General features: G+C 51.9%; 9 protein-coding genes across 9 annotated transcripts; 5 read left to right on the top strand and 4 right to left on the bottom strand.

Annotated features, from left to right (window-relative positions):
• Positions 1 to 1277: 1277 nt before the first annotated feature.
• Positions 1278 to 3000, bottom strand: BU25DRAFT_414239 (MFS monocarboxylate transporter-like protein). Its single transcript, XM_033707234.1, has one exon. The coding sequence runs from the start codon at positions 2859 to 2861 to the stop codon at positions 1434 to 1436; it is 1428 nt and encodes a 475-aa protein (XP_033557669.1). The 5' UTR covers positions 2862 to 3000; the 3' UTR covers positions 1278 to 1433.
• Positions 3001 to 5257: 2257 nt separating this feature from the next.
• Positions 5258 to 6160, bottom strand: BU25DRAFT_349861 (uncharacterized protein; the record flags this gene model as incomplete). Its single annotated transcript, XM_033703275.1, has 1 exon — positions 5258 to 6160. One exon carries the CDS (start codon positions 6158 to 6160, stop codon positions 5258 to 5260), a length of 903 nt encoding a protein of 300 aa, XP_033557670.1.
• A 531-nt stretch (positions 6161 to 6691) lies between these two features.
• BU25DRAFT_414242 (uncharacterized protein) lies at positions 6692 to 8548 on the top strand. The gene is made up of 2 exons (XM_033707235.1): positions 6692 to 6827; positions 6880 to 8548. Exons 1-2 carry the CDS (start codon positions 6768 to 6770, stop codon positions 8299 to 8301), a joined length of 1482 nt encoding a protein of 493 aa, XP_033557671.1. The 5' UTR covers positions 6692 to 6767; the 3' UTR covers positions 8302 to 8548.
• Positions 8549 to 8683: 135 nt separating this feature from the next.
• Positions 8684 to 9985, bottom strand: BU25DRAFT_451242 (ctr copper transporter family protein-like protein). Its single transcript, XM_033709742.1, has 2 exons — positions 9594 to 9985; positions 8684 to 9544 (listed from the first exon to the last, which is right to left on the bottom strand). The coding sequence occupies exons 1-2, from the start codon at positions 9651 to 9653 to the stop codon at positions 9017 to 9019; spliced, it is 588 nt and encodes a 195-aa protein (XP_033557672.1). The 5' UTR covers positions 9654 to 9985; the 3' UTR covers positions 8684 to 9016.
• BU25DRAFT_414246 (ferric reductase) lies at positions 9706 to 12305 on the top strand. Its single transcript, XM_033707236.1, has one exon. It carries the CDS (start codon positions 10147 to 10149, stop codon positions 12247 to 12249), a length of 2103 nt encoding a protein of 700 aa, XP_033557673.1. The 5' UTR covers positions 9706 to 10146; the 3' UTR covers positions 12250 to 12305.
• A 742-nt stretch (positions 12306 to 13047) lies between these two features.
• BU25DRAFT_349883 (MFS general substrate transporter) lies at positions 13048 to 14833 on the top strand (the record flags this gene model as incomplete). The annotated part of the gene is made up of 3 exons (XM_033703276.1): positions 13048 to 13309; positions 13364 to 13954; positions 14001 to 14833. 3 exons carry the CDS (start codon positions 13048 to 13050, stop codon positions 14831 to 14833), a joined length of 1686 nt encoding a protein of 561 aa, XP_033557674.1.
• A 642-nt stretch (positions 14834 to 15475) lies between these two features.
• On the top strand, positions 15476 to 17317 carry BU25DRAFT_414248 (carbohydrate esterase family 5 protein). The gene is made up of 2 exons (XM_033707237.1): positions 15476 to 16435; positions 16486 to 17317. Exons 1-2 carry the CDS (start codon positions 15955 to 15957, stop codon positions 17028 to 17030), a joined length of 1026 nt encoding a protein of 341 aa, XP_033557675.1. The 5' UTR covers positions 15476 to 15954; the 3' UTR covers positions 17031 to 17317.
• Positions 17135 to 19675, bottom strand: BU25DRAFT_375620 (siderophore iron transporter-like protein). Its single transcript, XM_033704098.1, has 2 exons — positions 19093 to 19675; positions 17135 to 19037 (listed from the first exon to the last, which is right to left on the bottom strand). The coding sequence occupies exons 1-2, from the start codon at positions 19392 to 19394 to the stop codon at positions 17480 to 17482; spliced, it is 1860 nt and encodes a 619-aa protein (XP_033557676.1). The 5' UTR covers positions 19395 to 19675; the 3' UTR covers positions 17135 to 17479.
• A 2062-nt stretch (positions 19676 to 21737) lies between these two features.
• BU25DRAFT_349951 (uncharacterized protein) lies at positions 21738 to 23261 on the top strand (the record flags this gene model as incomplete). The annotated part of the gene is made up of 4 exons (XM_033703283.1): positions 21738 to 21896; positions 21950 to 22057; positions 22106 to 23022; positions 23081 to 23261. The coding sequence occupies 4 exons, from the start codon at positions 21738 to 21740 to the stop codon at positions 23259 to 23261; spliced, it is 1365 nt and encodes a 454-aa protein (XP_033557677.1).
• Positions 23262 to 24165: the final 904 nt, after the last annotated feature.

The following is a 24165-nucleotide window of genomic DNA, read 5'->3' on the forward strand; positions in this document are numbered from 1 at the left end:
GATGGTGCAGGGCCTGGGGGAGGCCTGGGAGGGCCAAATGGTGGTGTTGCAGGCTGTTTGCAGAGGATCTGACTGGAAAATTCTGCAATTGAGGGGCAGAACAGCCAGCAGGACTGCACCTGGGCTGCACTCCACAACCAGAAGGCTGGAGGGTCTGAAAATGGAGGGAATGGCTCTTGGGAGTGTGCTGAGATGGATTCTGATGGATTTGGGATGCCAGGAGGCCTGGGGAACAATAGAGATGTTACCCCTACTGTTCCAGAGCCAGAGTTCATCCTCGAGAACCAATTGAATAGTGCTTATGAGCTTTGCTTAAAGTATGACTTCAACAGCCTTATGTATAGCTGTTGTGGTGGTGTTGTCACGAAGATGCTACGAGTAGGCCCTTTAGGACTCGCTGGGAGTCTAAATCAATTACTATGTACGGTATCTAAGTAGGTACAAGACGTTGTGTACCGAACAGAACTCTACCAGCAATAGTCTATATACTTATGTGTGGGTTCGTTCGGTTACCGGTTAATAATCGGAACTGAGTTGGATAGGTATCAGGGTTGCAAGTCCCGGAGCGGGGCTTGCAGAATCCTAATACTCCTGCCTCAGAGGTTGCAGGCCCGCTCTGGAGGTGACCGGAGGTTGTACGTCCGCTTCGGAGGTGTGTAAGGATGCTGGGGATTTGGTGCGTACGGTCAGGGACAGTACGGAGCGGATCTGGATATTGTCAGGGGATCTGGAGAGGATACCGTGACAGGTGTGGATTGGAGTGCAGGTGGTGATGCTGTCATCTCGGATTTTTGGTTTGGTAGGGTGGCCTGTGCTGAGTGGGCGTTTTTTTGTACTGCGCGTGCCTCCCTATTTCCGATTTTCACGCTCGGACAAGAGCCGAGTAAGGGTGTTTGGTCTTGTCTTATCAGTGGTGGCCTGTGCGGGAACACCAAAAATTCTTGTCAAGCAGGGCAGATGGACTGCAACTGGGATGCACCCCTCAATAATGGCCTGGAGACTCTGAACTTGGAGGCAATGACAGTTGCGCCTGGTTGGAGATGAAGGAATTTAGGAATTAACCCATAGGCTTGGTGTTGAGTTGACCGAGGGTTAGTTTTGGATCAATTTGGGGTAAGCCGTAGATTAGGCAGAAAGCGGGGTAGCAAAGGTAACACGCTTTCAACTCCACTCTGCGCTGCAAGTATCCGTGCTGGTGATGGTATTCTATCTGCAGGGTCACGCAAGTAGGGGAGAAAGAGGGCTCATAACTTACTGAGAGGATATGGAGATGTGAGTTGACTGATGATGTTTTTTGCTACTGTGAAGGAAACAGACTATATATCGCGCAGGTACGCGGGAGTGCTGACTTAATGAGCTAGCCCATGGGATGGGCAATAGCTCCGTCGGACAATTGTTGTTGGAAAAGGGGCAGGATCTAGTATGCTGAACATCTATACTCTCGCCCTCCAATCCCACCCTACCAGCGCAAAGCGAGTCGCAACCAGCAACGATCCACCCATAAAGAAGGAGGTCCCGGCCCACACGTTGGCGTATGTATAGATCCCGCCATGCTGTTGAATGAGTGCGCCTGCTAGTGGCGGCCCTGTGAAGCTCGAGAATGAGACAATCGTAAACGCCATCCCCATCCTCACACCGGTCTTCTTCAAATCCGGGGTACGGCTCAGTGATCCGATGACCGCAGGCCACAGGGCTTGGATTACAGCGCTGGCAGAGCCATAAATAACGGCGAACGCATACAGGCTTCCTACCGAATGTACACCGATCCAGCCGTACATCATGATGCCGCAAATGAAAACAAACGGAATCAGGGTGTTGAGGCTGCCAATCTTGTCCGCATAGTATGTGGGTAGCAGTCTAAAGACGAAGCCCATGCAGATCTGCACAAGCAGAAGATTGATGGACTGCTGATAGCTCACGCCAAGAACGTTGCGGCCATACGAGCCAACATAGAAGAAGGCAAAATACAAGCCCCAAAAGGCAAAGAACATGCCCGCACAATATAGTGAATACGGTGCTTCCTTGAAAGAGTCCCAGTCGACGATCGGTCCAGTCCTCCGTGGAGGTAGTCGGGTTCGGAATAGTGAGATCGTGATAACGTTAAGGACCAACATGATGAAGCCAATTATGCGAATAGTCCATGGAAACCCAAGTGTTGGCAGACACTGCTGCACCACGATTGGGAAGACAACACCTCCAGTACATGATCCCAGGGCTGTAAAGCCCAGCGCAAAGGCACGCCTCCTCACGAAGTAGGTCGAGACCAATGCCATGGAAGGGCAGAATTGCAGCCCGTTTGCGATCCCAAGGCAGACTCCTTGCGATAGGAACAATTGCCAAAGCTTTGTAGACTCGGCCATAGTGAAGATGCCAACAAGCTGAAAGACTGTGCCTGCAACGTACACTGGTCGGAATAGACCTGCATCGGTGGCGCGGCCTGTGAAAGCACCAATGCCGAACAGGAAGAACACTTGTATAGATCCGATCCATGAGATGGTTGATGGCGCGATTCCGAGTGTATTCTCATAATACGTCTGGTAAACACCGAATGACGTAAAGAAACCGAAAGTCGTAAAAATGGTCAGATGTGTACAAAAGACTTGAATCCATGCAGTCAAGCCTCCGTCTGGCGCTGGTCCTGGGTCGAACGAGGCAGTGGATTTACGCGAGAAGACTTTTGCGAGAGGTAGAGCAGCCTGTGGTGCCTTCTCTTGCTGTTGCAGCTCAGGGTCTTCAGCCATCTGCTCGATCTCATCGTCTAGCGTACTTGTCCACGCTCTCAGGCCCCTTTGACGATCTTCAGCATCGTTTTGCTTCCCCAGATTCTGGGCGCGTTGCTCCGCGGCGCCTATGGGTGTCATTGTTTGAGCGTGACGTCAACGGGCGAATAAGCACAATGAGAAGCAGCGCATATAGAAGCGCAGAATGAATGACTTGAGGATAGGTGGGCGCTGAGCAGTCGGGACATAAATGAAGAGCCATTATTCCCGAGCTCGTCATGGACTGGCTGACAAACAATTTTCACGATGGCAGCGCGCATCCCTTCCTGCATGCGGAGGAGTGGGCCTGGCGGCAGCAAGTTCAGCCAATTGTGGGGGAAGTGCCGGCAACTCGGCAGGTTTGCCGCACGCTGATTTATCCGACAATCAGTCGCCGAATTTCAGAGTCACCGGGACAGCAGCCAACACTTCTTCATACATTGATTCTTTCAACATTCTTGTTAAAATGACTCCGATAGCCAGATCACTTAAGTGGGTCTCACTGTATAAGCAGCGCCGCGCTTATAGCAGGCTGTGAGCAACTGTTTACTTCGATACTAGTGGACCCAACGAAGCACAGATGATGTGAGTTTCCACTTGACCTTTGTTCTCTTCCATTCGATAGCCTAGTCACGCATCTGGCTTCTGTTGCTCACTGCAATCCACCAACGAACTTCTGGCGGCGCAGTGATTGATTGATTGATTGATTGATTGGTTTAACGTCCTATCTGAGTCTAAGACTATTGAAGACGAGAGAAGCAGTAGCCCCTCTGGTAATGCAAAGACTTAGGTACATGGGAGTGAGGTCAATAGAGGTACAAGGGATGGTGAGGGTCTGGCGGCGCAGTCTCCCACCAGAAATTGGTAAATTTTCCGCTCCTCGAATCTTCAAGAACCGAACTGCCTCCCTCATCTCTTCAAACCCCCGACCTTCTTGTGGTAATAGACCAGTTGTCTTTGAGGTCAAGCCCCATGGGCTTGAACCTATCCCCCTTGCTGACGGGCTTTCTTGCCCCGAACAACCTCAGAAGCACTGCAACAGGACGCCAGATAGACCAGAATCCCGGGAGGAGGATATACCATTGTTAAAACCCTCCATGACCAAAGTTGTACAGGCCCTCAGTGTTTGGCGCAGTTGCAACGGACTGATAAGCTAGGAACCCCGGGCGGGGAAGCGCATCGTGGCGAAGGAGTAACCTGCGTGTGTTCCGAACGACTAAGAAGACTGTCATTAGAATCACGCCGGGAGCTTCGATACACAGGATCATCGGCATTGTTTCATCGAGATCCGAGCCAACGATTTGCCGCAATAGTGATGTGATACGCTTGTCTCCCTTCCTGGTTGCTGAATCAACGTAAACCCTCAAATTATGGTCCTCCGTCGCAGTTGGCTTCGTGACTTCCCCGCAATACGCCTTCGTCCATTCAAACAGCTCATTTACAGAATGCAGCCCATCTTTCTATCCAGTCTCATAACTCTCAGAGGAGAGAATGGTATCTCCAGATCCTCACCAAAATTGTGGTGGAGGACGCCCACCGCGCACTTCTCGACATCGCTCAATGACCGCCACTCCTCATTATTGACTATGGAGACAATCTCGAGAGCACCATCAGCCAATGTGTGCAGAAGATCTGTGTCCAAGATCTTTCCTGCTTTACGATATCAAGCATGGAGATAGTTCATCCGCGCAACTGCATCCATGTAACGCTCTGAGTCTCTTGGCTGCGTTTGCGACTCGCATGAGATGATCTCGATGTCGACAGCTCGCTTTCCTGCATTTCTTACATTGTTCTAACCTGTGACGGCGAACAGTTTTGACATCATGGGTATACCGCCGGCCTCTATGCTTCAGTCAGAGGAAACGTTGCAGGAAGGGAAGCCTGTGCTTACTTTGACAAGAGCAACGCTTCGAGCTTTGTTCATTGCTTAGGGGAAATTGAGTGGCTGGAGCTGTGTCATGATGTGGAATGCTTCCTGAGTTGTCATGGTAGATAGTGGCCTTCGATCATGTTTGAAGTGGTACGTAATTCTCTTGGTGCGGTTGTAACGCACGCAGCGTACAAGAACGAGATATAGTGTTGCAATGGCTACAGCTATTTTAAAGGTTGTGAAGTACCCTGCAAAATGCGTTATGGCGGACTGCGGCGCTGCTGTTGACTCCATTATGACTTCCGGGATGCAGTGGGGATGTAGAAAATCAAGAAAACGACAAGTGTTTGAGCTTATATACCTAAAAACATGCGTTCCAATACTTTTCTCTATGAGGATACCGTAGAGATGTACGATCACTTTGAAACATCCGCTTCGCTCGAACGAGTATGCATTTTGATCAGATTCAGATGCGCCAAGTTTCTTCTTACGCCATAGATCGATGCTTGCGGAACGGGCCAATCCCGGACCTGACATATGACAATGAAAATGAAGCTGACCTTAAGAACACCGAGGTACAATCTTCAGACCCAACATGAGAGACACAAGGGCTCGCATAACCATATCTTTATCTCGCTACACCATTCGACTGCGGATGAGGTGATGATACAGCCGTGGGGTAGCTGTTCAGATGCTGAGCCTCGAGGTCCACAACTGTGTTGGTTGTTGCTTGCTGGCTCATCTTCCTTTTCCTCGCATTCCAAGGTCGGCTTGCGATGGGTCCCCTAGTGGACGCGTCCAGTTTGTCGACAAGAAGGCCCAAGATCACGTACACTGCCACAACGATAAACTCTTCTATGACTGCCATCCCAGTCCTGACAGGTACACTCCCCGTTGCGACGCTGAAGAGATGGTCGTGAACGAAGACTGATAGCATGGAGTAGGTCAGTCGTACGAGGATGAACGGGAGTGCGAGGGTAATGGCAATGGGCACGCGCCGCTCCTTGCTTGGAACGGCGGAAGTCTGTGGTACGGACAATACAAAGACAAGTGTGATGCCAACGAATCCAACGGTGTACAGGATGACGCCAATCTTGCTAGCGCTAGGGATTTGGTAGGTCCCATTAGCATCGACCGAGACATTCGAGCCGCCGACAATGGCGAGGATCATGCCGACGAGTAAGACCAGTTGTAAGATGCGAAAGTGTCGCACCGTGAACTTGGGCGTCAAAGCGGCATTGATGAAGTCGACGAACCGAGAAATAAGTCCCAACGTGGCCAGAAGTAACGGGGAAAGACCTACGGAGTCCAACAACAAGATCGTTTGCAACAACCCAGCTGACTGGCTACTGTGCGATACAAACTGGCAAATGCCACCGATTATTCGTACAATGCACAGGATGAGTGTGTAGATCCATCCGCTGCTGCGACTAAACCCGTGGTGGTAGCAGACGAAGGCCGAAACAAGCGCGAATGGTATGTAGAAGATGAGCTCAACAAGAGCAATGGAGTCGCGTGCGTGCCATATCATTGTGAGATTAGGTGTTATCGGCGAGACGATGAGAATGAGTTGATCGAATCTTTCTATGTTTGGAGGGTCTGCGATGAAGTGTATGGAGAAGAGAGGCGCTGATAGTTGTGCGACACCTTCAGGTCTTTCATCTTACCTTTATGTATCTTTTCCATCTTGTTGCAGCGGTAATCGTTGTGCACAAAGATCCTATCGTCGTGCATACGTAAAGAGGGAAGATGTTGTTCTGTCGCTGTTTCCCTCCAGAATAGGCAAGCACTTCGTTAGCGCCAGCCTCAGCCCCACTTTGCCCTCCCTTCACCGTTCCTCAACGCCCGGCTTACTCGAACCTCTTTGGCATTTGTCCGCCATGTGGGCCTCGTGTGGCTTTGTGCTTACGATCGGCTACCCCGTCCAGGCATGATGTTCGGTCAGACGAATCGCATCTCGTTTGACACCGACAGTAAGTATGGCTAAGCCACGACAAACTTTGCGTGGCAGTCGTCACTAATGCGGAGCCCGCGAGTTTTGCTGGATGCCTTTGGCGAAGACAAGGTCTTTACCCAAATAAGTGGTGCTCAGCGACCCGCGTCGATGCTGCATCCAAGAGAGCGTAAGGCGTTCGATGATGGTGTATCGTGGACGGCCCTCCGCAGCTTGCTTCGCTTGCCGTACAAGACGCATAAAGGTCAGTGTGATCAACAAAACATTCAATACACCTTATTGATAATAGCGGATAGTGCGACACAAGAAAGCCTGGGTGTTCGCAATGCGCGCGTATACGAATCATATGTCCCGGCTACCGCGACCCCTTGGATGAGCTATTCCGTGATGAGAGTGCTGCTGTCACAAAAAGAGCACAAAAAAGCTGCAAGGCTCCTAATAATCCAAAGCACAACCAGACACACATTTCGAAACCTACGCATCCAGCGACGTGCTCTGCAGGAAGTCCCGATAAACACGAGACGAATCTCGGTCTTCCAATGTCGTTCTGTGCGCCAGGACCAAGCCTATCGCAATCGATCGAGAATGTAGCTCTGGCACATTTCATGTCTTCCTACATTCCAGGAAGCAATTTCGTGTACCTCCCAGATCTGTACAGTCTGAGCGGAGAGGGTGCGGCGCTGCCAGCAACAGTGCACGCAGTGTCGCTCGCAAGACTGGCTTGGGAGCTTGGACAGTCGAGTCTCATGGGTCAAGCAAACCGCGCGTATGCGAATGCCTTGACCAAGACGAATGTCGCACTCTCAATTCCAGCAGTGGCGACGAGCGATGCTGTCCTTGTATCAGTGTTACTCTTGAGCCTTTACGAGACTATCGTCTGGTCGGATGCCGGCACACCAGACAACTGGATAAAGCACACTCAAGGCGCTCTGGCACTTATCCAACTCCGAGGAAAGAGACAGTTGAACACACTTGTAGGCCGACAACTGTTCACGCAAGTCGCAAACATCATCTGTGTCGACAGCTTGAGGTCCGGCACCCGGCTATCTCCAGGTCTGCTGGAACTCCAAAACGCCGCTTTGCAGTACAAAGACGAAAGCCCACGATTCGGGATGAGCAGTTCGACTGGTGAGCTGGCGAATTTGCTTGCAGACGTCACCGAAGGATGCTTGACACCATCCGAAGTGATCGAAGCGACGCAACGAATGGAAGCCAAGTACATCGCCATTATCTCGAATCTTCCGGCCTGTTGGCAATACGAAGAAGAAGCATTGGAAGAAGCGCATCGGGGCGTGTACGGAAAGACGGTTCATCACTATGCCAGCAACCGCTCTGCTCAGTTTTGGAACTCGTACCGCATGACGCGCATCCTTCTCAACGGGGTGATGCATGGTCACTTGCGTTACCTTCGATCTCCTAATAGCTCTCTGTTAGCACAAGCGAAACGCAATGCACGGCAGATGGCCGCTGACATCTGTGCGAGTGTACCACAGTTTACAAATTCAGAGCACTTTTCCATCGCGTCTGCTGCTACTTTGTTGTGGCCGTTGTCGACAGTAAGAAGCTCGGATCTGGTGGGGCAGGACTTGCGTGAACACGCTGAGGGAAGGCTGAAGTTCTTAGGGCACGAGCTTCGCATTCCTCAAGCAGAGAAGGTGGCGTCCTGTCGAGAGGTGGATGCACTGCAGGATGGACTGCACATGTTCTACCTGTCATGAGCAGGGACGAAAGCTTGAACTCCACGACTCAAACTGGAAATCGACTCCGATGAACTTCCGGTCGCAACGTTTTGTTGGCATCAATGTCAAGCGATCATGAGTGAATTGTACCGAAGCACACGCGTTCGAGACTATTGCGCTGTGGAGTCATGCAGAGCCTCGAAGGAACGCCATCAAGCATATAAGTGGGACTTTACCTGCTCAAACAAACGCACGCAATCTGCCATCATGGTGCTTGTGAAGCGAGAAATTTGTCACGTACGTTAGGCATCTTGCGTTGTTCCGTTTGGGTGTGATATTGTGGCTGACCTGCATGAGCAGACTACATGTCAGAACCTGCTCACTTGGAATGGATAATCTGGTCAACTTTAGTGGCGAGAGGAAGACGCGATGCAAGTGCCTTTCCATCGGCTTTGGACCCCACTGCAAGGCTGCATGCCACGCAACATCAGACTCATTGTTTTCACAACTGTCACCGAGGAGTGCAGAGTATCGCACTTGACATGAACGGTTTCTGAGCATGTCCCTGACTCCGCGAGTCTATCAATCTCAATATGTCCAAATAGTTCTTGGCCACCGAAAAAACCCAGGCATACTTGCAGATTGTGCAGATTGTGAGGAAGTGTATTACAACCGTGGATGATTGTTCATTCGTAAATTGGGTATCATATGTCTGCTACGTCTCAGGAAACCATTCTTCCACTTCATCGTTACCTCAAGAGCAGCATCCTGTCGGCCCAGCAGCATCGACAGATGACCTTCGCATATCCTTCTCCTGCCTGAAGACAGCCTCGAAGGGAATCCTCACCACCATCCAGTCGCACAAGAACTTGCCGAGAATAGCACCAAGAATGATCGAAATGAAGATCCAGCCGTTGAAAGACATGACAATCAACATGAGCAGGTACGCAACACCCAGCGTGACTCCGTGAATGATGGCGCGCGCTAACTGTTGCAGCGAGGTGGCGCGAAACGTAGCGTACTGAGTTCCTAGCGTAGAAGAGGGGCCGTCGCAGCAGTTGGAAAGCGGTGTCTCGGCGAGCGCTGCCTGCTGGATGCGCAATTGACGTTGGAACGTTCGCAGGAGGTAGGCGTCCCATTCAGTGCTAACGCGACGCAGAAATTCGAGCGTCACCACGAGCAGGGCGGCGCCAATACAAGACGCGGCGAACATGGCATTGTTCTTGACGTGCCATGAGCCGGACAGAAAGCAGGAGTCGACGATGCGCCAGTTCCAGAGCATCTACAACGGTCAGCTTACAGCACTTTGATATAATCAAGGATGAACATACCTCCATCTGGCATTCGCTGGTGCCCATGACCATGGCGTCTGAGTTGTGAGAGTGGGACATGATGAGATGTGCGTTGTGGTGTAGTCGCTGGTACGCCGCGGTGCTGATGTTTGACAGACGAGATGCGCACGAGAGAACCGTGGACACAGGACTTCAATTGAGGTTCGACAGCTGTGATGACACCACGACCCAAAGGGCCTCGCCGCTATATCAACCCTCCGAAACGTGCTCAACCGCAATATGCCTGACGATCAAGCTACCTCACGCCAACATGGCGGAAACGCCAGCGGCCTCGTCTGCTCCCGGCAAAACTCCGTAATTGTGGGGGAACTTGCTCAAACACACTCGCGCCTTCCCTTTTCCGTGCCGGAAAGGCCCACCCTCACCACCCAGCGGCGGCCAGTATCTTGGCATCGCGCACTTTGTCAATCCACTCTGAAGCGCGGCAGCCATGATTCGACTGCCAGCAGTTATATAGAATAACCATGGACGTCTGCTGCTGTGACAGTAGCCGCGACCTATCTTCGCTCACGCGTTTGTTATCTGAGCAGCCATGGCCACCCCCCTGAAGATGTTGACGGCGCGTCAGCACATCCAAAACATCAGCGCCGCCTCGGAGGTGCAGCCGCACTGGGGATATGCGGATCGCGTGGTACCGTGTGTCAACGATGCTGGATCCTGCAAGTACCTCGATGTTGTGTACGCTGCCCACGATATCGGCATGTACTACACCGGCATCATCTGGGCGACCATCGGCGGCATCCTTATTGTCTGGGCTATTGGGCGGCACTTTATGCGCGCATATCCATCAGGTGTCGTACTACCAGCAGAATTGGCAGGAGAAGGCGTGAACAAGAGAAAGAATGCAGTTCAGAGATTCGCAACCGCAGCTCCATCATACGCCCGCTCATACCTGCTTCCAGACGCCAACCGCTTCATCTTTGGCCGCGTCACACGCACCCAGGTCTTGACACTCGTAGTTCTTGTTGGTTATCTTACCATCTGGTCCTTCGTTGGCATCGCTTACGGCACTTGGGTCACACCTGTCAAGAATAAGCCCGGTCTCTACAACACCCGAACAAGTCTGGGACCATGGGCCGATCGTGTCGGCGTCATTGCTTATGCTCTAACTCCGTTATCCATCATGCTCTCGAGTCGCGAGTCGATACTGTCACTGGTCACGGGATTGCCTTACCAGAGCTTCAACTTCCTCCACCGCTGGTTGGGATACCTCATCTTTACTCAGTCATCACTCCACACCATTGGATGGTGTGTCATCGAGATCAGACTGTACAATCCTCAGCCCAGTACCGGACTGAACTGGATTCGCCAGCTGTACATGATTTGGGGGTTGGTTGCTATGATTCTCCTTACTCTCCTTTTCATCTTGTCCACACCTTGGGGCATTCGCATGACTGGATATGAGGCTTTTCGCAAGCTTCACTACGTTCTAGCTATGGTCTACATCGGCGCATGCTGGGGCCACTGGGAGCAGTTGAAAGTTTTCCTCATTCCGGGTCTGGTCGTATGGATCATCGACCGTGCCATCCGTCTCGGCCGAACGGCCCTGCTGCACTACAACTTCCTTCCCTCGGGCCACATGGGTTTCCGCGCGGCACCCGCAGACATCACCTTCTTCAAAGACGAGACCAACGGCGACGTCGTGCGTCTTGACTTCGATCACCCACAGGACGCCTGGGCTGTCGGCCAGCACTTCTACCTCACGTTCCCCGAGTCCAGCATCTGGCAATCGCATCCATTCACCCCGCTCAGCCTCCCCGTCTTCGGCGCCGACACCCAGCGCCACTCGTACATTTTCCGCGCAAAGAAGGGCGAAACCCGCAAGATTGCCGAACTCTCTGCCAAACGTGCCGCTCGCTCATCCGATCCCCAAGAAGCCCACGAGGGCCTCATGGGCAACGCACGCCTTTCTGTCGTCCTCCAGGGTCCTTATGGCGAGCAGACAATGCGCGATCTCGCTTCCGATTCGAACATCCTCTGCATTGCTGGTGGTACAGGTATCACCTACGTTCTTCCCGTCCTCCTCGACATCGCCTCACGTCCCCAGAACCGCGACCGCAAGCTTTCCCTTTTGTGGGTCATCCGTCATCGAAGTGACATCGACTGGGTAGCGCCTGAGCTCGCAATCTTGAAGCGCAAGTGCCGCAACCTGCGCACCGGGATTCACATCTACGTCACTCGCGCAGCTGAGGACCACTACCACGAACCTAACGTACCCACTGCTGCTGAAAAAATTACCGCGACAGATTGCGCGCCGGAAAAGGGTAGCTGCTGTGCACCCAAGGAGATTGAGGCCCAGCCTAAGAGCTGTTGCCAGAGCAAAGAGATCCAAGCTATCTCAAACTCTTCAGACTCTTCAGCCGTATCCGTTTCTTCAGCGCTATCTGTTCACGGCGTGTCCAAGTCTGAGCTCAACCTTGATCACATCCAGGCGCGTCCTGACCTGAGACTCATGGTCGAGGACTTTGTTGCCTCCACAGTGCGAGGGCGGACTGACGTCTTTGCGTCCGGACCGGGTGGTATGATCAGTGACCTGCGCACCATCATCGCTGGAGCGAACAAGGGTGGTGAAGTCTGGAAGGGCGAGGAGAGGTGGGATGTTAGGTTGACATGCGATGACAGGCTGGAGTGGTAGACGATCGATTAGAGTAGACGCTTTGCTCATGATACCCCAATGCAAATTTTTCCAACGTTCAAAAGCATGTTCGAACTGATTATCGTGACTTCTGCTCTGTATTTGGTCATCCAGAAGATGTCGAGTTTGCGACGAATTGCCGATTGGCTGTGGGGTTGAAGCCAAAACTCGACTTCACTTTGGAAGCTGCGATATTCACGACATCGTTGATTCCTTTTGCACCAGGTATCAGAAGATTCCCTCAGCAGCTTTGAATCCAGTCATTTAATACTGGCCGCAAGATGTCGGTTCGACAGACCTCGCAGTCGCCAATCGAGGAATGAGCCAGCGAGACATCGAACTCACGTCGTGAGGTGCGATGACACTGAAATTGCAGATTATCAGCACATGTACCTTCAGCAACATCAACCTTGCTGTAATTCAGCTGTCTACCGACTTCAACGATGCCATCGGATCTGGGCTGTGGGTAGACTTGAGATGTGTTCACGCTTAAGTGTTGTTGACGGTGTCACTCATTGTGGATTTTTGGGTGATGGACTGTGTCTATGTGTGCTGTTCAGGATTACAGCGAGACCACATAACATCAAAATTGAGCGGATACCTGCGGGCACCGTTATATCTAGGAGTGCGGTATTGGCTACAAAAGATTGGTAGATGTGTCCCATGGTCGACCAAGGGTCAGGTTCAAAAACATTGAAGAAATAATTCGGGTCCAGTCATGCACTTTGTCGACATACAAAAGACCCTGTCGAATCTCAGTTTTCATCAACATCCTCTCAACACCACCACGTGTACACCATGAAGACCCGCCAGGTTGCCGCAGAGGCAGCCGTCTTCGACCAAACCAATCTTCTGCCGAAGAGACAGCTTATCACCGTCCTGTGCGCACTGGCAGTATCCCTGTTCATTTCTTTCGTCGATCAGAATGGTATAGGAGTAGCATTGCCGACGATAGGGGAGGAGCTCTGTGCTGAAGAGACGATCAGTTGGGCAGGAACAAGTGCCTTGATTGCGAATACGATCTTCCAAGTGCTCTATGGACGCTTGTCAGACTTGTTCGGTGAGTATGAATGCACGCAAAGTCAAAGATTCGCACTCACATGTTTATATACAGGCCGAAAAGCCGTCTTTCTGTCCGCATTGGCGCTGCTCGCAGTCAGTGAACTGCTGTGCGGGTTCTCGCAGAGTGCGACCATGCTCTTCATATTCCGCGGTCTCGCAGGTGTTGCCAACGGCGGTATCACTTCGTTGGCGATGATCATCGTCTCCGATATCGTCACTCTGAAAGAGCGAGGCCAATATCAAGGAATTCTCGGATCTTGCGTGGGATCTGGAAGCATGGCCGGCCCATTCATCGCCGCTGCATTTACACAACCATCCACTTTTGGGGACACTACTTGGAGAGGCTTCTTCTGGCTTGTCAGCCCGCTTGTCGCTATTGTCGGTGTGGTCTGCTTCTTCATTCTGCCTACACCAAGGGACGCTCCACCGATGAACTTCAAGGCTGTCTCCAAAGAGATCGATTACTTCGGCATTATAGCTGGGTCCGCTGCCATCATCCTCTTATTGATTCCCATATCTGAAGGTGGGAGCTATTTTAAATGGGACTCTCCCTTGGTCATATCAATGCTGGCTGTCGGAGGCTGCTGCATGGTCGGATTCGTTGTCATCGAGTATTGCATCGCCCGGTTACCCATGATGCCATGTGAGTCAAGTCCCGCTGCTACCCTTTGAAATGCTAACGCAAACAGTATCGCTCTTCACATCTACACCGGTCTGCGTGATGCTGATTCAGAACCTTCTGTTCGGCATTGTGTACTACTCACAATTGTACTACCTTCCTCTCTTCTTCCAAAACGCGCACCAACTCACGCCCATGATGTCAGCTACCCTTCTTCTGCCGATGACTTGCGCCCAGATGGTGGCTTCAATTCTCTCTGGTCAGTACATATCTCGAAGAGAGCGTTACGGAGAGGTCATCTGGACAGGCTTCTTCTTCTGGACACTCGGAGTCGGTCTGACCTGCATGTTTGACGTCGACACACCAATCTACGCTATGGTCATTATTCTAATGGTCGAAGGTATCGGTATTGGATGTATTTTTCAGCCCACCTTGGTCGCTCTCCAAGCGCACTGCACCAAAGCGCAAAGAGCTGTGGTCATCTCAAACCGAAACTTCATACGCAGTCTTGGTGGAGCTATCGGTCTCGCCATCTCAGCCACTATCTTGCAGAACACACTCCAAAAGGCTATGCCTCCGGAGTTCGTATCGCTTTCGCAGTCTGCTTACCACACTCCGGATCTGAAAGCACTTGGAGCCTCACCTGCTCAGATGCAAGATATCTCACACGCATATGCTCAAGCGAGCAGATCGGTGTTCATCATGAACGCACCGTTCATAGGACTGTGCCTCCTCGGTTGCTTGCTCATTAAAGACCATGGCTTGCAACGTCCAGAGGAAGTAAAGCCCGCAAATGAGACTGCGCAATCGAGCGATGTTGGACTTGTGCTGAGTATCGACACTGGTCCAAAAGATTCTGAATTTCCAGGAACTGGGCCCGAGAAATCCAGAGTCGACGTTTAAGCTCTTCCACAGAGTGCGTATTCCCTTCAGGGCATATGCGCTTCGGCGATCCAGCGCGAAGTAGGGAGACGATGACTTCCGCGTCGCCAAGCGCATGCTCTCGGTCCTAGGCGACAACTTGGTACAGAACAGACAACCCAATGACACATTGGAGGCTTACTTTGAGCTACTATACCTGGACTGTAAACTGCGAATGCACATGAAGACCACATTCAGGAAACTTAGGACTGGCACAGCAAACATGTTCTTCCATCTGAAGAGTCGTGTGTGGACTTGAGTAGTTTTCGTGGTATAATTGCAACAAGCCGGTGTTGCTGTTTTGTACACGTCTGTAGTGCACCATTGGTAGCATGTGCAGCCTGGTCACCCCGAAGTCGGTGCGACAATCGAGGTCTCATCAAGTGGGCTCTGTGAACACTCTGAGATTAATTGAAAACTGCCCTGAGTATGCGCAGCGCATGACTGAGCATGCGACAATATATGTTGCTTCCAGAATGCCGTTGAACAGGTAGATCCTCTTGTTCGTGTTCGGTTCGGTACGCGCCCGCTGTCAGTTTGTGAATACGTAACGGGCGTATCCGGGGTTTGTTTTGAGACTTATCCATGTGCCTCTTCGACCCTTTCAACCCTGCTACTCCTCGATTCGAGACGTGTTCAACAATACACAAGCACAGAAGCGCCCGCAAGGACCAGCCCCCTATTTCTACAAGATAACTGCGTCACTTCTCAAGATCGCGTGCCGATTGTTCCTGCGTCCCCAGAATATGTTGGTGCCTGGACTTCTCTTACGACTCCACAGCCGTGAGGCGCCCACCTTGGCAGCGGTAGTCGGCATCCCTAGCGCTCATGTTTTGCCTGCATTGCGTTAACAGGACCAGGATGTGCACGGGAAAACGCCATGCTTTGTGAATCGCGATAAAAGTTAAACAAGGTCACGGCATTTCATCATGGACTCTTTCTCCTTTCGCAAGTCGCTCTTTTGCTTCTGTTGTATCTCTTTCTAACGAGTTGGGTTTCCAGAAGTTCTTGTAATTTGAGGTACTTTCGGTCCTCCTACTTTCTTTCACCATCTTCCTGTACAGTCGTTGTCTGAAGAGATGCTGAACCTCGCGTTATCTTCTATGGCCTTGTTCGGTGCGGTAGCTTTCGCTCAAGAACGCTGCGATGCACCATACCCGAACGTCTACTGTAACACGACCGAGATTCTAGCCTACCAATCCGACGACTGCAAGCCATACCACGTTTTCATTGCTCGAGGCTCAGATGAACCATACCCCGGACGTCTTGGAAACATCACTAGCGAGATTTGCAAACAAATCGGGGACAATGACTGCAGCTTTGAGAACATCGAATACCCTGCGAAGAGTACGGCGTGGGGGAAGGACGAGTGGTGCAAATCGGCAGGAAAGGGTGCCGCGAATGGGCAGGCCCAACTCAAGGCGTACGCGGAGAAGTGCTCGGAAAGCAAGTTGATCCTTCTGGGTTTCTCACAAGGTGCTGCTGTTACGCAAGACATCATGGGTGGAGGTGGAGGTCAAGTGTTCGAGTGCACTCAGGACACCAACCCGGCTTTGGACTGGTCCACCTCGCCTGGCTCTCGGGGTACGTTGGATATCTCAACATTTCCGCATCGTGATGCTGATATATCATAGTTATCGCCGCAGTGACTTTCGGTGCCGTCGTCCGCAGCAAAGACCAAAACTTCACCGTCGGCGAAGGTGTAAAATACGACGGCCAGCGCGCCCGCACACCCGAGCAACTCGAAGCGCTCCAAAAATACTCTTCCGTCTTGCTCGACTACTGCCACTACGGCGATCCCATGTGCGCCGTCGGCAGCGAGCCCGCAGACGTCTACGCCCATCTGGACTACTTCCTCGAACACAACCAAGACGTCTCCAAGTGGATTGCCGGCAAAGCCAAGGGCAAAGCGGTGAGTGTATCCAACCAAGGCCAGTCAGCTTCAGCTTCGACGAGTGTCAGCCCAGCAAAGGCTACGACGGGAGTGGTGACACCGACAAGTGTTGGCAGTGCGGCTGCGACGGGATCGGCGGCTGAAGCATCGCAGACTAGCAGTTCCAGCAACAGCGGTAGCACTGGTGCGGGGAGTGCGCTCTCTGCGGGCAACTATTTTGCGTCTATCGTGATGGTTCTGGGCACGACTCTGTTCCCTGTTGCACTCTTATACAGAAAAGATTGAAGTCCTTGTTTACCGCCATACTATCACCACTCCTCACAGTGATCACCACGTTCAGGAACGTGCAACTGCTCTCGCTTTCTGACTGTTTAAACACAAGATCGAGTACTTGGGTGCATGTCCCTCCAGATCTCATCAGACCACCTAGAAGACTCGAGGTCTGATCTTGTTCAAAGAAGCAATACAACAAGGAATCGTTTTCGAAACGAGTTCAGGGTCACAATGTGCAAGGCAGGACCAATAGCGAGAAGCGTTAGGACAGGCGCCATAGGAGTAAGGACAATACACAGGTTCAGAACACTACAATTAAATCGTAATAACTAGGTCATCATCTCGTCGTTCTATTTTTCTATCCTACAGCTCACTCCAACATTGACACGGCTCCAGAGCTCATATGCAAACATCGACAAGTGCAATCGATATCGACTTCTGCAAACATTGCAAGTGCACGCTTACAAAAGACCGATGGTCCTCTGCTTCATCTTCTTGACATCAACATTCTGCCACAGGGCAATGCTGACGAGCATGGTAGCGTAGACGCAAGTACCGCCAATGAGCATGTAGCGCTGAGTCTGGGCGTATGACAAGTTGATACCGTCACGTTCAGGAGAGCCCCAGGCGTAGCCGGACTGGACAGTGATGTCACCGTAGATGGTTTGGATGTTGTCGTAGGCGCTTGTGCCAGCAAGGTTGGCAGCGAGACGAGCAGGGAAGACACCGGTCCAGATGGCACCAGCGATGGTGGAACCAATGGCACCTCCAATGGAAATGATCATGGACTCGACGGCAAGCAGAGCAGGGAAGTCTTGCTGCTTGGAAACGGCCATGAGGGTTGTCTGCTCAGCGACGACAAGGACACCACCACCAAAGGCAATGAAGATCTGACACATGACGATGTAGCCAATGTTGACGTGGGGCTGACGGAACTGGATCATGAGACCGCAGCCAAGAATTGTGATAGGTGCGCCGAAGAAGAGAGCGTACATCTTGAGCTTGCCGTAGTACCTCAGCATGAGACCGAAGATGATGGCCATCGTGCAACTGCCCATGGTGTAGGTGTTGGTGATGTAGGTGGCGTAGACAACAGGCTGATTGAAGAGAACGATCAACAGGGAGTAGAAGTAAGAGTCCCAGATGTACCAGGCGATGTAGATCGATCCGGCCATGGTGTAGGTGAAGATGACGGTGCGGTTCTTCAGCAAGTGGTATGGGATGAACGTGACCGGCGCAAGATATTTTTCATACAGAGCAAAGCAGATGCAGAGGAGGAAACCGATGATGACGAAGCAGATAATCATGGGAGACTTCCACTGATCCTTCTGGTAGGCGTAAAGGTTGAAGCTGAGCAGGAACAGCGCGAGACCAAGAGCAAGGATGAGGATGCCGAAAACATCAAATTCCTTGACGTAGTACATGACTGTCTGTGCGAACGAGCCACGGCTTGGGTTGGGCGCGATCAGACCCTGCTTCTGAGCCTTGTTCTGGTTTATGAAGAACATGACGATCAATGGCGCGCATACGAAGGGGGCGATGATAGTGAAGATACCGAAGGCCCACTTGAAGCCGATGCCGCCGGGCGCAATCATACGGTTGACAGCGAACCCATATACCCAGGTGGTGATGAGCCAAGGCGAAGAGGCGTATCCGATGAAAAGACCTCGGTTCTTCAGCTTAGATGTGTCCGCAATGAAGACCGTCATTGAGAAATCAATACTGTTGTAGCCCATGTAGTAGAAAGTGTAGGCGGCGCAGTATGTCTGAACGTTCTTGCAGGCGGCCATCATGATGAGACCCATGATGTAGCAGGTGACACCAATGACCAGCGCCCATGGCCTACCCCAGATGTTCATGATCTTTGCGTACGGCAGCTTCCAGAGACCAGCGACGAGTCCTGAGATGACACCGGTCAGAGCAGTGAGGGAGTGCTCCGAGAAGGAACTGGTGACGTAGGGCGTGAGGGTGCTGACGCAACCAGAGAAGAAAGACATCATGAACTGAATGAGCCACATACTTGGAATTGTTAGCTTTGATCATTTCATGGAAGAGCTTGCATTGCGAATCTTACAAGATGTAGGCTAGGATCAGATCCCTCTTGGTCCAAACAAAGGTTACGGCTTGAATAGCCTGAACACCGCGCTCGGCGTGCGTGTCGACCTTGTTCAGCTCTTCGTCTGATGTGTTCGACATGGAAGTTGGGGTCCTGGGAGCACCGATCTTCTCGTCCGGACGGCGGGAAACATCCATGCTGGCATGGCCGTCGACGGCAGCAGGGACATCAGCGATGTCCTTCTCGTTGGCAGCCTGGTTGTTGGGGATGGCGCCGCCAACAAGAGCACTGGTAGTCAAACCCTTGAAAGAAAAACCCATCTCGAATCTCAGCGTGCTAGTCGGCACACGGATGTCAAGCTCGAGGTGATGGAGAGGAGATTGATAAGATCAAGTAGGCGACGGCGTGCGCTCTTAAAGCATGCTGGGAGAAGATCCGCACTCATGGCGGCAGCTCCACCTGCAGCGGTCGGTTGGCTCGCATTGCAGGAGTGGGTAATATCTTTGGCACCGTGTGTTCTAGTGTATGAGGCCGCGTGTGAGGAAACGGCAACGCCTTTGAAGGTTGCATGATGACAATCCCTCAAACCCAGCAAGCGCAGGCCAAGCGAAGCTTCTTGCCCGCTTGTGGGAAAACCCCCGGCAATAAGCTCATCGAAGCTCGGCCCAGATGCTGAAAAAAATCTTATCTCGATAATCATCCGGCATCAGCGGCGTTTGACAGCCAATCAGCGCTGCTGCTGGCGCGATGGCGAGTTATCAGATGCAAATTTTCGATCTAATCTATTATCTGATGGAAACCTCGGGCTGCAAGTCTCGGCCACCTGACCTCTCGTCATCCATTTGTCAAGCTGCGCAGGAGTAACGATTCGTAGTTTGGTGGTTGAGACCTGATGCTTTCGTCTTGTCCATGGAGATCCCGAACATGTTGAATCCTTCGATACCTGAAAAGGTTATGGTGGAATATCTTGGTATTGCATAAAAAAATTGGTTGGTCCCCACGTACCGCCGCTACATTTCTAGGCGTGCTGGGCAGAGGATGGAGGATCGGGAAAGGCAACTTCGTCGGTTTCCTACTTTGAGACAGCCAATACGAGCCTTGCAATCCCCGAAATTTCAGGGTCCTCCTGCACCATTCGAAGGTGTGGCTCGATTTCGGCCGGATCCTTAGCACCAACGTTGAAGCCAGAACCCTCGTAAAGTCCTGCATCTCCACATACACCGCACGCCTAACACGACTAGGAGCTGATCTCACTTTCACAAACGTGGATGCACTCAGGCTAGAAGCGTCTCAATATAGCGTAGCGACCTCGTTTTCGATAACTATCGGGGTAGGCAAGTGAAGAAAGTTCAACGCCTCGTGCGTAAACCCGGGACATCGCCAATACTTCGGAATCCCATCAGAGTGGTTGCGAACTTGGCTACTGACGCGGAAAGGCTTGGATGTACGAATGCTTCGATCAGACTCTGCGATGTCGGAAAGTGCTTTCTTTGTTCAAATAATCCTTCGAGCTCTCTCATATCATGCCACTCTCACTGAGCTTGCCTCATACATACTTATCGACCACATACTTGAAGCAGACCTCCTGCCCTGACGGTCCAGTCTCAATCGAATCCTGCAGGTCGATTAAGACCAAAATTTACGGCGTCCCGCGCCACGAGTACAAGACTTTCCTCGATTCCAGGATACGAAGAAGATGTACAAGCAATCGCCAAGGCATGTCGTGTTGAAGGCATGTCGCGTCGAAGGCCTGAGGAGCTGCAGCTGCGAACCGGTGGCGACGGCGATCGTGCAGTGGAGCCGTGGGGTCTGCTGTTCCGCCCGTGGGAGATGGTCGTGGATACCCGCTGCAGCCGACGGTGAAGAAGCACCGATCTGCCTAGTAGTTAGTACCTCGCTCTCGAATGCCTTGTAAAAACACAGGCGTGGAGATCCAATGACGCTTTTGTGGGCTCGTCTTTCATCGCATCCATGTGATGGTCGACGTCCTGCACATCACCAACCGCACAGTTGGAATTTCTAGGAGCAAGGAACTTCGTTGTCGCAGGTCTTCAAACCTTAAATCCTGCAGTTGCTCCCAAATCTGCTCGCCATTCTTGTACTTTAAAAATTTAATGTCTTCTTCGCCTCGCCCTGCTTTGGGAATAGCAGCGGGCACGCCTATTGCCAATGGAGGAGTAGTTCTCTCGGCGTCAGGTGGTGTCGTCAAACCTAGGGTTCACTATTATCCCGAACGAACTTCCTCGTAGCTTGGCGACATTTTTGTAACGCTGCAAGTTGACAGGCGCTGTTTGTCCTCCGAGCCTTCACTCCTTGCAGGCTCAAAGCTCGGCTATATCGTCGGTCATACTCAGGTCCAGTAGCAGTGACCGTGATAGGCACAAGGGTGGTCCCTGTGCGGCCTCATTCGAATGGTGTGAGACTGCCTGGCCGCGCAGCACGGCGGAGAAGATGTCGATGATCATGGTCGTTATGTGACTGACTACCAAAGTGGAGGGAAGCTCAGGAACGCAGCTGCCGCAGTTGACGCTTTGTAAGCCGCTATCTCCGTGCCCCACTTCGATTGCCGAACTGGAACGACAAGATGTTGACATCTATCAAGCTGCAACTCTGACACACAGCTAGTACAATATTCATCTGTGCGACCACACAATCTTGCAAAAATGACTGAGCTTCTTGATCTTTGCTATGATGTTCTGATCCGTATCCTTGAAGAGATCGATCCACCTGATCTTGCCGCCTGTGCTCAGACTTCCGTGGGGTTCAATGAGTTCATCAAGAAGAACACCAGGTTATACAAAGCACACTACTTGAAAACTTTCGTACGACCACAGCAGACTCTCAATCGACACTGGTAGATCTAACAAACGTTCAGGACGATCCTCGTCAAAGACCTGCTGACCCCGAGCCTGACTGGGTGTTGGAGCTCCAGAAAGCTATTCGATGCCAGAAGATACTCGAATCAGCCAACAATGACCTGAAGGTAGGATATGCAGCTGGTATCCTCGTGAATAATGCTGATGGAAGGAAGCGAGACGAGTTCAAATTTGTTGCAACCACAGCCCTTTCGCTAGTCGCCACTGCCTCTACTGACAAACTTGGCGTATCGTACAACCAGCAGGTATTGTCAGAGCTTTTCGACTCAATCAGGCAAAATCAGGATGCATTTATGAGCTGTTCATCACTCTATGCACGCACAGGGACAGCCTACCAAAAGCCTGCAGATGATGAAGAGGGTCGCCAGCTGAGCGCGAAGCTGCAATGTCTGTTTGGCATCACGTCGACGGCCGGAGGACGAAGGTCGCTCTCAACCCACCCGTATGCAAGATCCAACGTATACGACCTACGCAACTACACCGACAAGACGCAATGGGGCCCATTCCGGGACGACGGGAGCATGAGAATTGACTGGGAGATGATTGAGAGCATCATGATCGTGCTGGGTTACAGTTCCGGTCTTTGCTGTCGCCGCTTCCTCGCCAAATTCAGGCCACCATGGACTAACCCGTTCGAAGGTGTCGTCTCAGAGCGAGTGACGATTATGCCGCACTACCCCGCATCACTGCCAGTGGAGCTGGACGTTCCACTGAATCTGAGGGACCCGTACAACGTCTCGGGCGTCTGGTCACGTATCGTATGCTTCCTCGACTACAACGATCTCTACCACTACAACTTCGATGAAGATGCCGTACGCTGGCCATCCGATAAGCCGCGAGACCCACTCACTACAGAAGAAGCGATCCGACACATCATGATGGACATCAAGGTTACCGATATCAAACTCGCGGATCAATTCGAGAATGGCGCACTCCCAATTGTACATTTCAGCGGCAAATCGCGATCTGTAGAAGCATCCTGGGACCCCAACGCAAATTCTGCGATTCGAGGATCCGTACGTCTCACACCGGAGGGCGAAGTGCGATGGCAGACCATCTCGGTGTTTAACGGGTAAGCTTACAACCCGCACATCCTCGCAATGGGACCGAGTATTACTGACTTGTGACAGCGGAGAAGAGAGATGGCGCAGTGATGGTGTCCAGATTGGGGGACTGCGATCTCAGCGCGGTGTTGTTGGGACTTGGTTCGACAAAGACTTTGATCCGCATGGACCGGCTGGACCGACTGCGTTCTGGAAGATCTCTGATCAGAATCTAGCTGCGGATGACGATGAAGACGAACTGTTTTGACTAGATGATAGTCTCTTGGGAGCATAATGATTTGAGGCTCTAGGCGTGTACAGTCGGAATTGGCGTTTGGAGGCCCTTTTGCGTATATTGATGGTGCAAGCATCTATCCACGTCTATTCACACAACATACGCAGTCGTTGTTGATGCGCTGCGAATCATGTGTTGAGTAATGCGAGCGCTGTGGGAACAGCAAGGCTGAATGTGCACTAAAACCCGCGCTAGGCCCCAGCAACGCATCACCATCAACACACAACAAACACCCCACCGTCACGACTCCACGGACCTCGGAACCAGTGTGCAGCCCAACAAACCTGATCGCATCCACTAACGTCACGTACCCCTGAATCAATAAACAACAACAACGGGAGTGCCTGACGTGTCTCACGTCCAGCCTCGCTACAAAGCTCCAATCAATGGTCGCGATGTGGCTGCCCAGCCTCTCTTCCACCCAAAGTCCCAACCACCCCCGCACGCACCCTGCCAGCCATGTCGAGTGTACAAAAGTTGTCGCATTCCTGTGGAGCTGTGGGCTACGCTTCGCATGCTGCTGTAAACACTGAATATATTCCTACGAGCCTTTACGACTTACGTTGAAGACACTGTTGTTGTTGTTGTTGTTGTTATTGTCGTTGTTGTCGTTATAGTTGTTGTTGTTGTTGCTGTTGTTGCGTCGATTGAGCACCTGCACGTCCACGACACCACGACAGAACGGCACGGACTATCGCGTTGAGCAGCACTCTTCAGAAGAGCCCATAGGACTTGGTGTGTGTTATCCCGCCTTCCGTCACCATCACGTACACTTCCTAACAACCATCCAGATTTCACCACTCCAACCTCACTCGCACATCCACTCGCGAGCCTCCCTCGTCCTCCTTTCCCTCGGACTACCACACCACACCACACC

The sequence above is a fragment of the Macroventuria anomochaeta genome, assembly GCF_010093625.1.
Source record: "Macroventuria anomochaeta strain CBS 525.71 unplaced genomic scaffold BU25scaffold_36, whole genome shotgun sequence".
NCBI lineage: Eukaryota > Fungi > Ascomycota > Dothideomycetes > Pleosporales > Didymellaceae > Macroventuria > Macroventuria anomochaeta.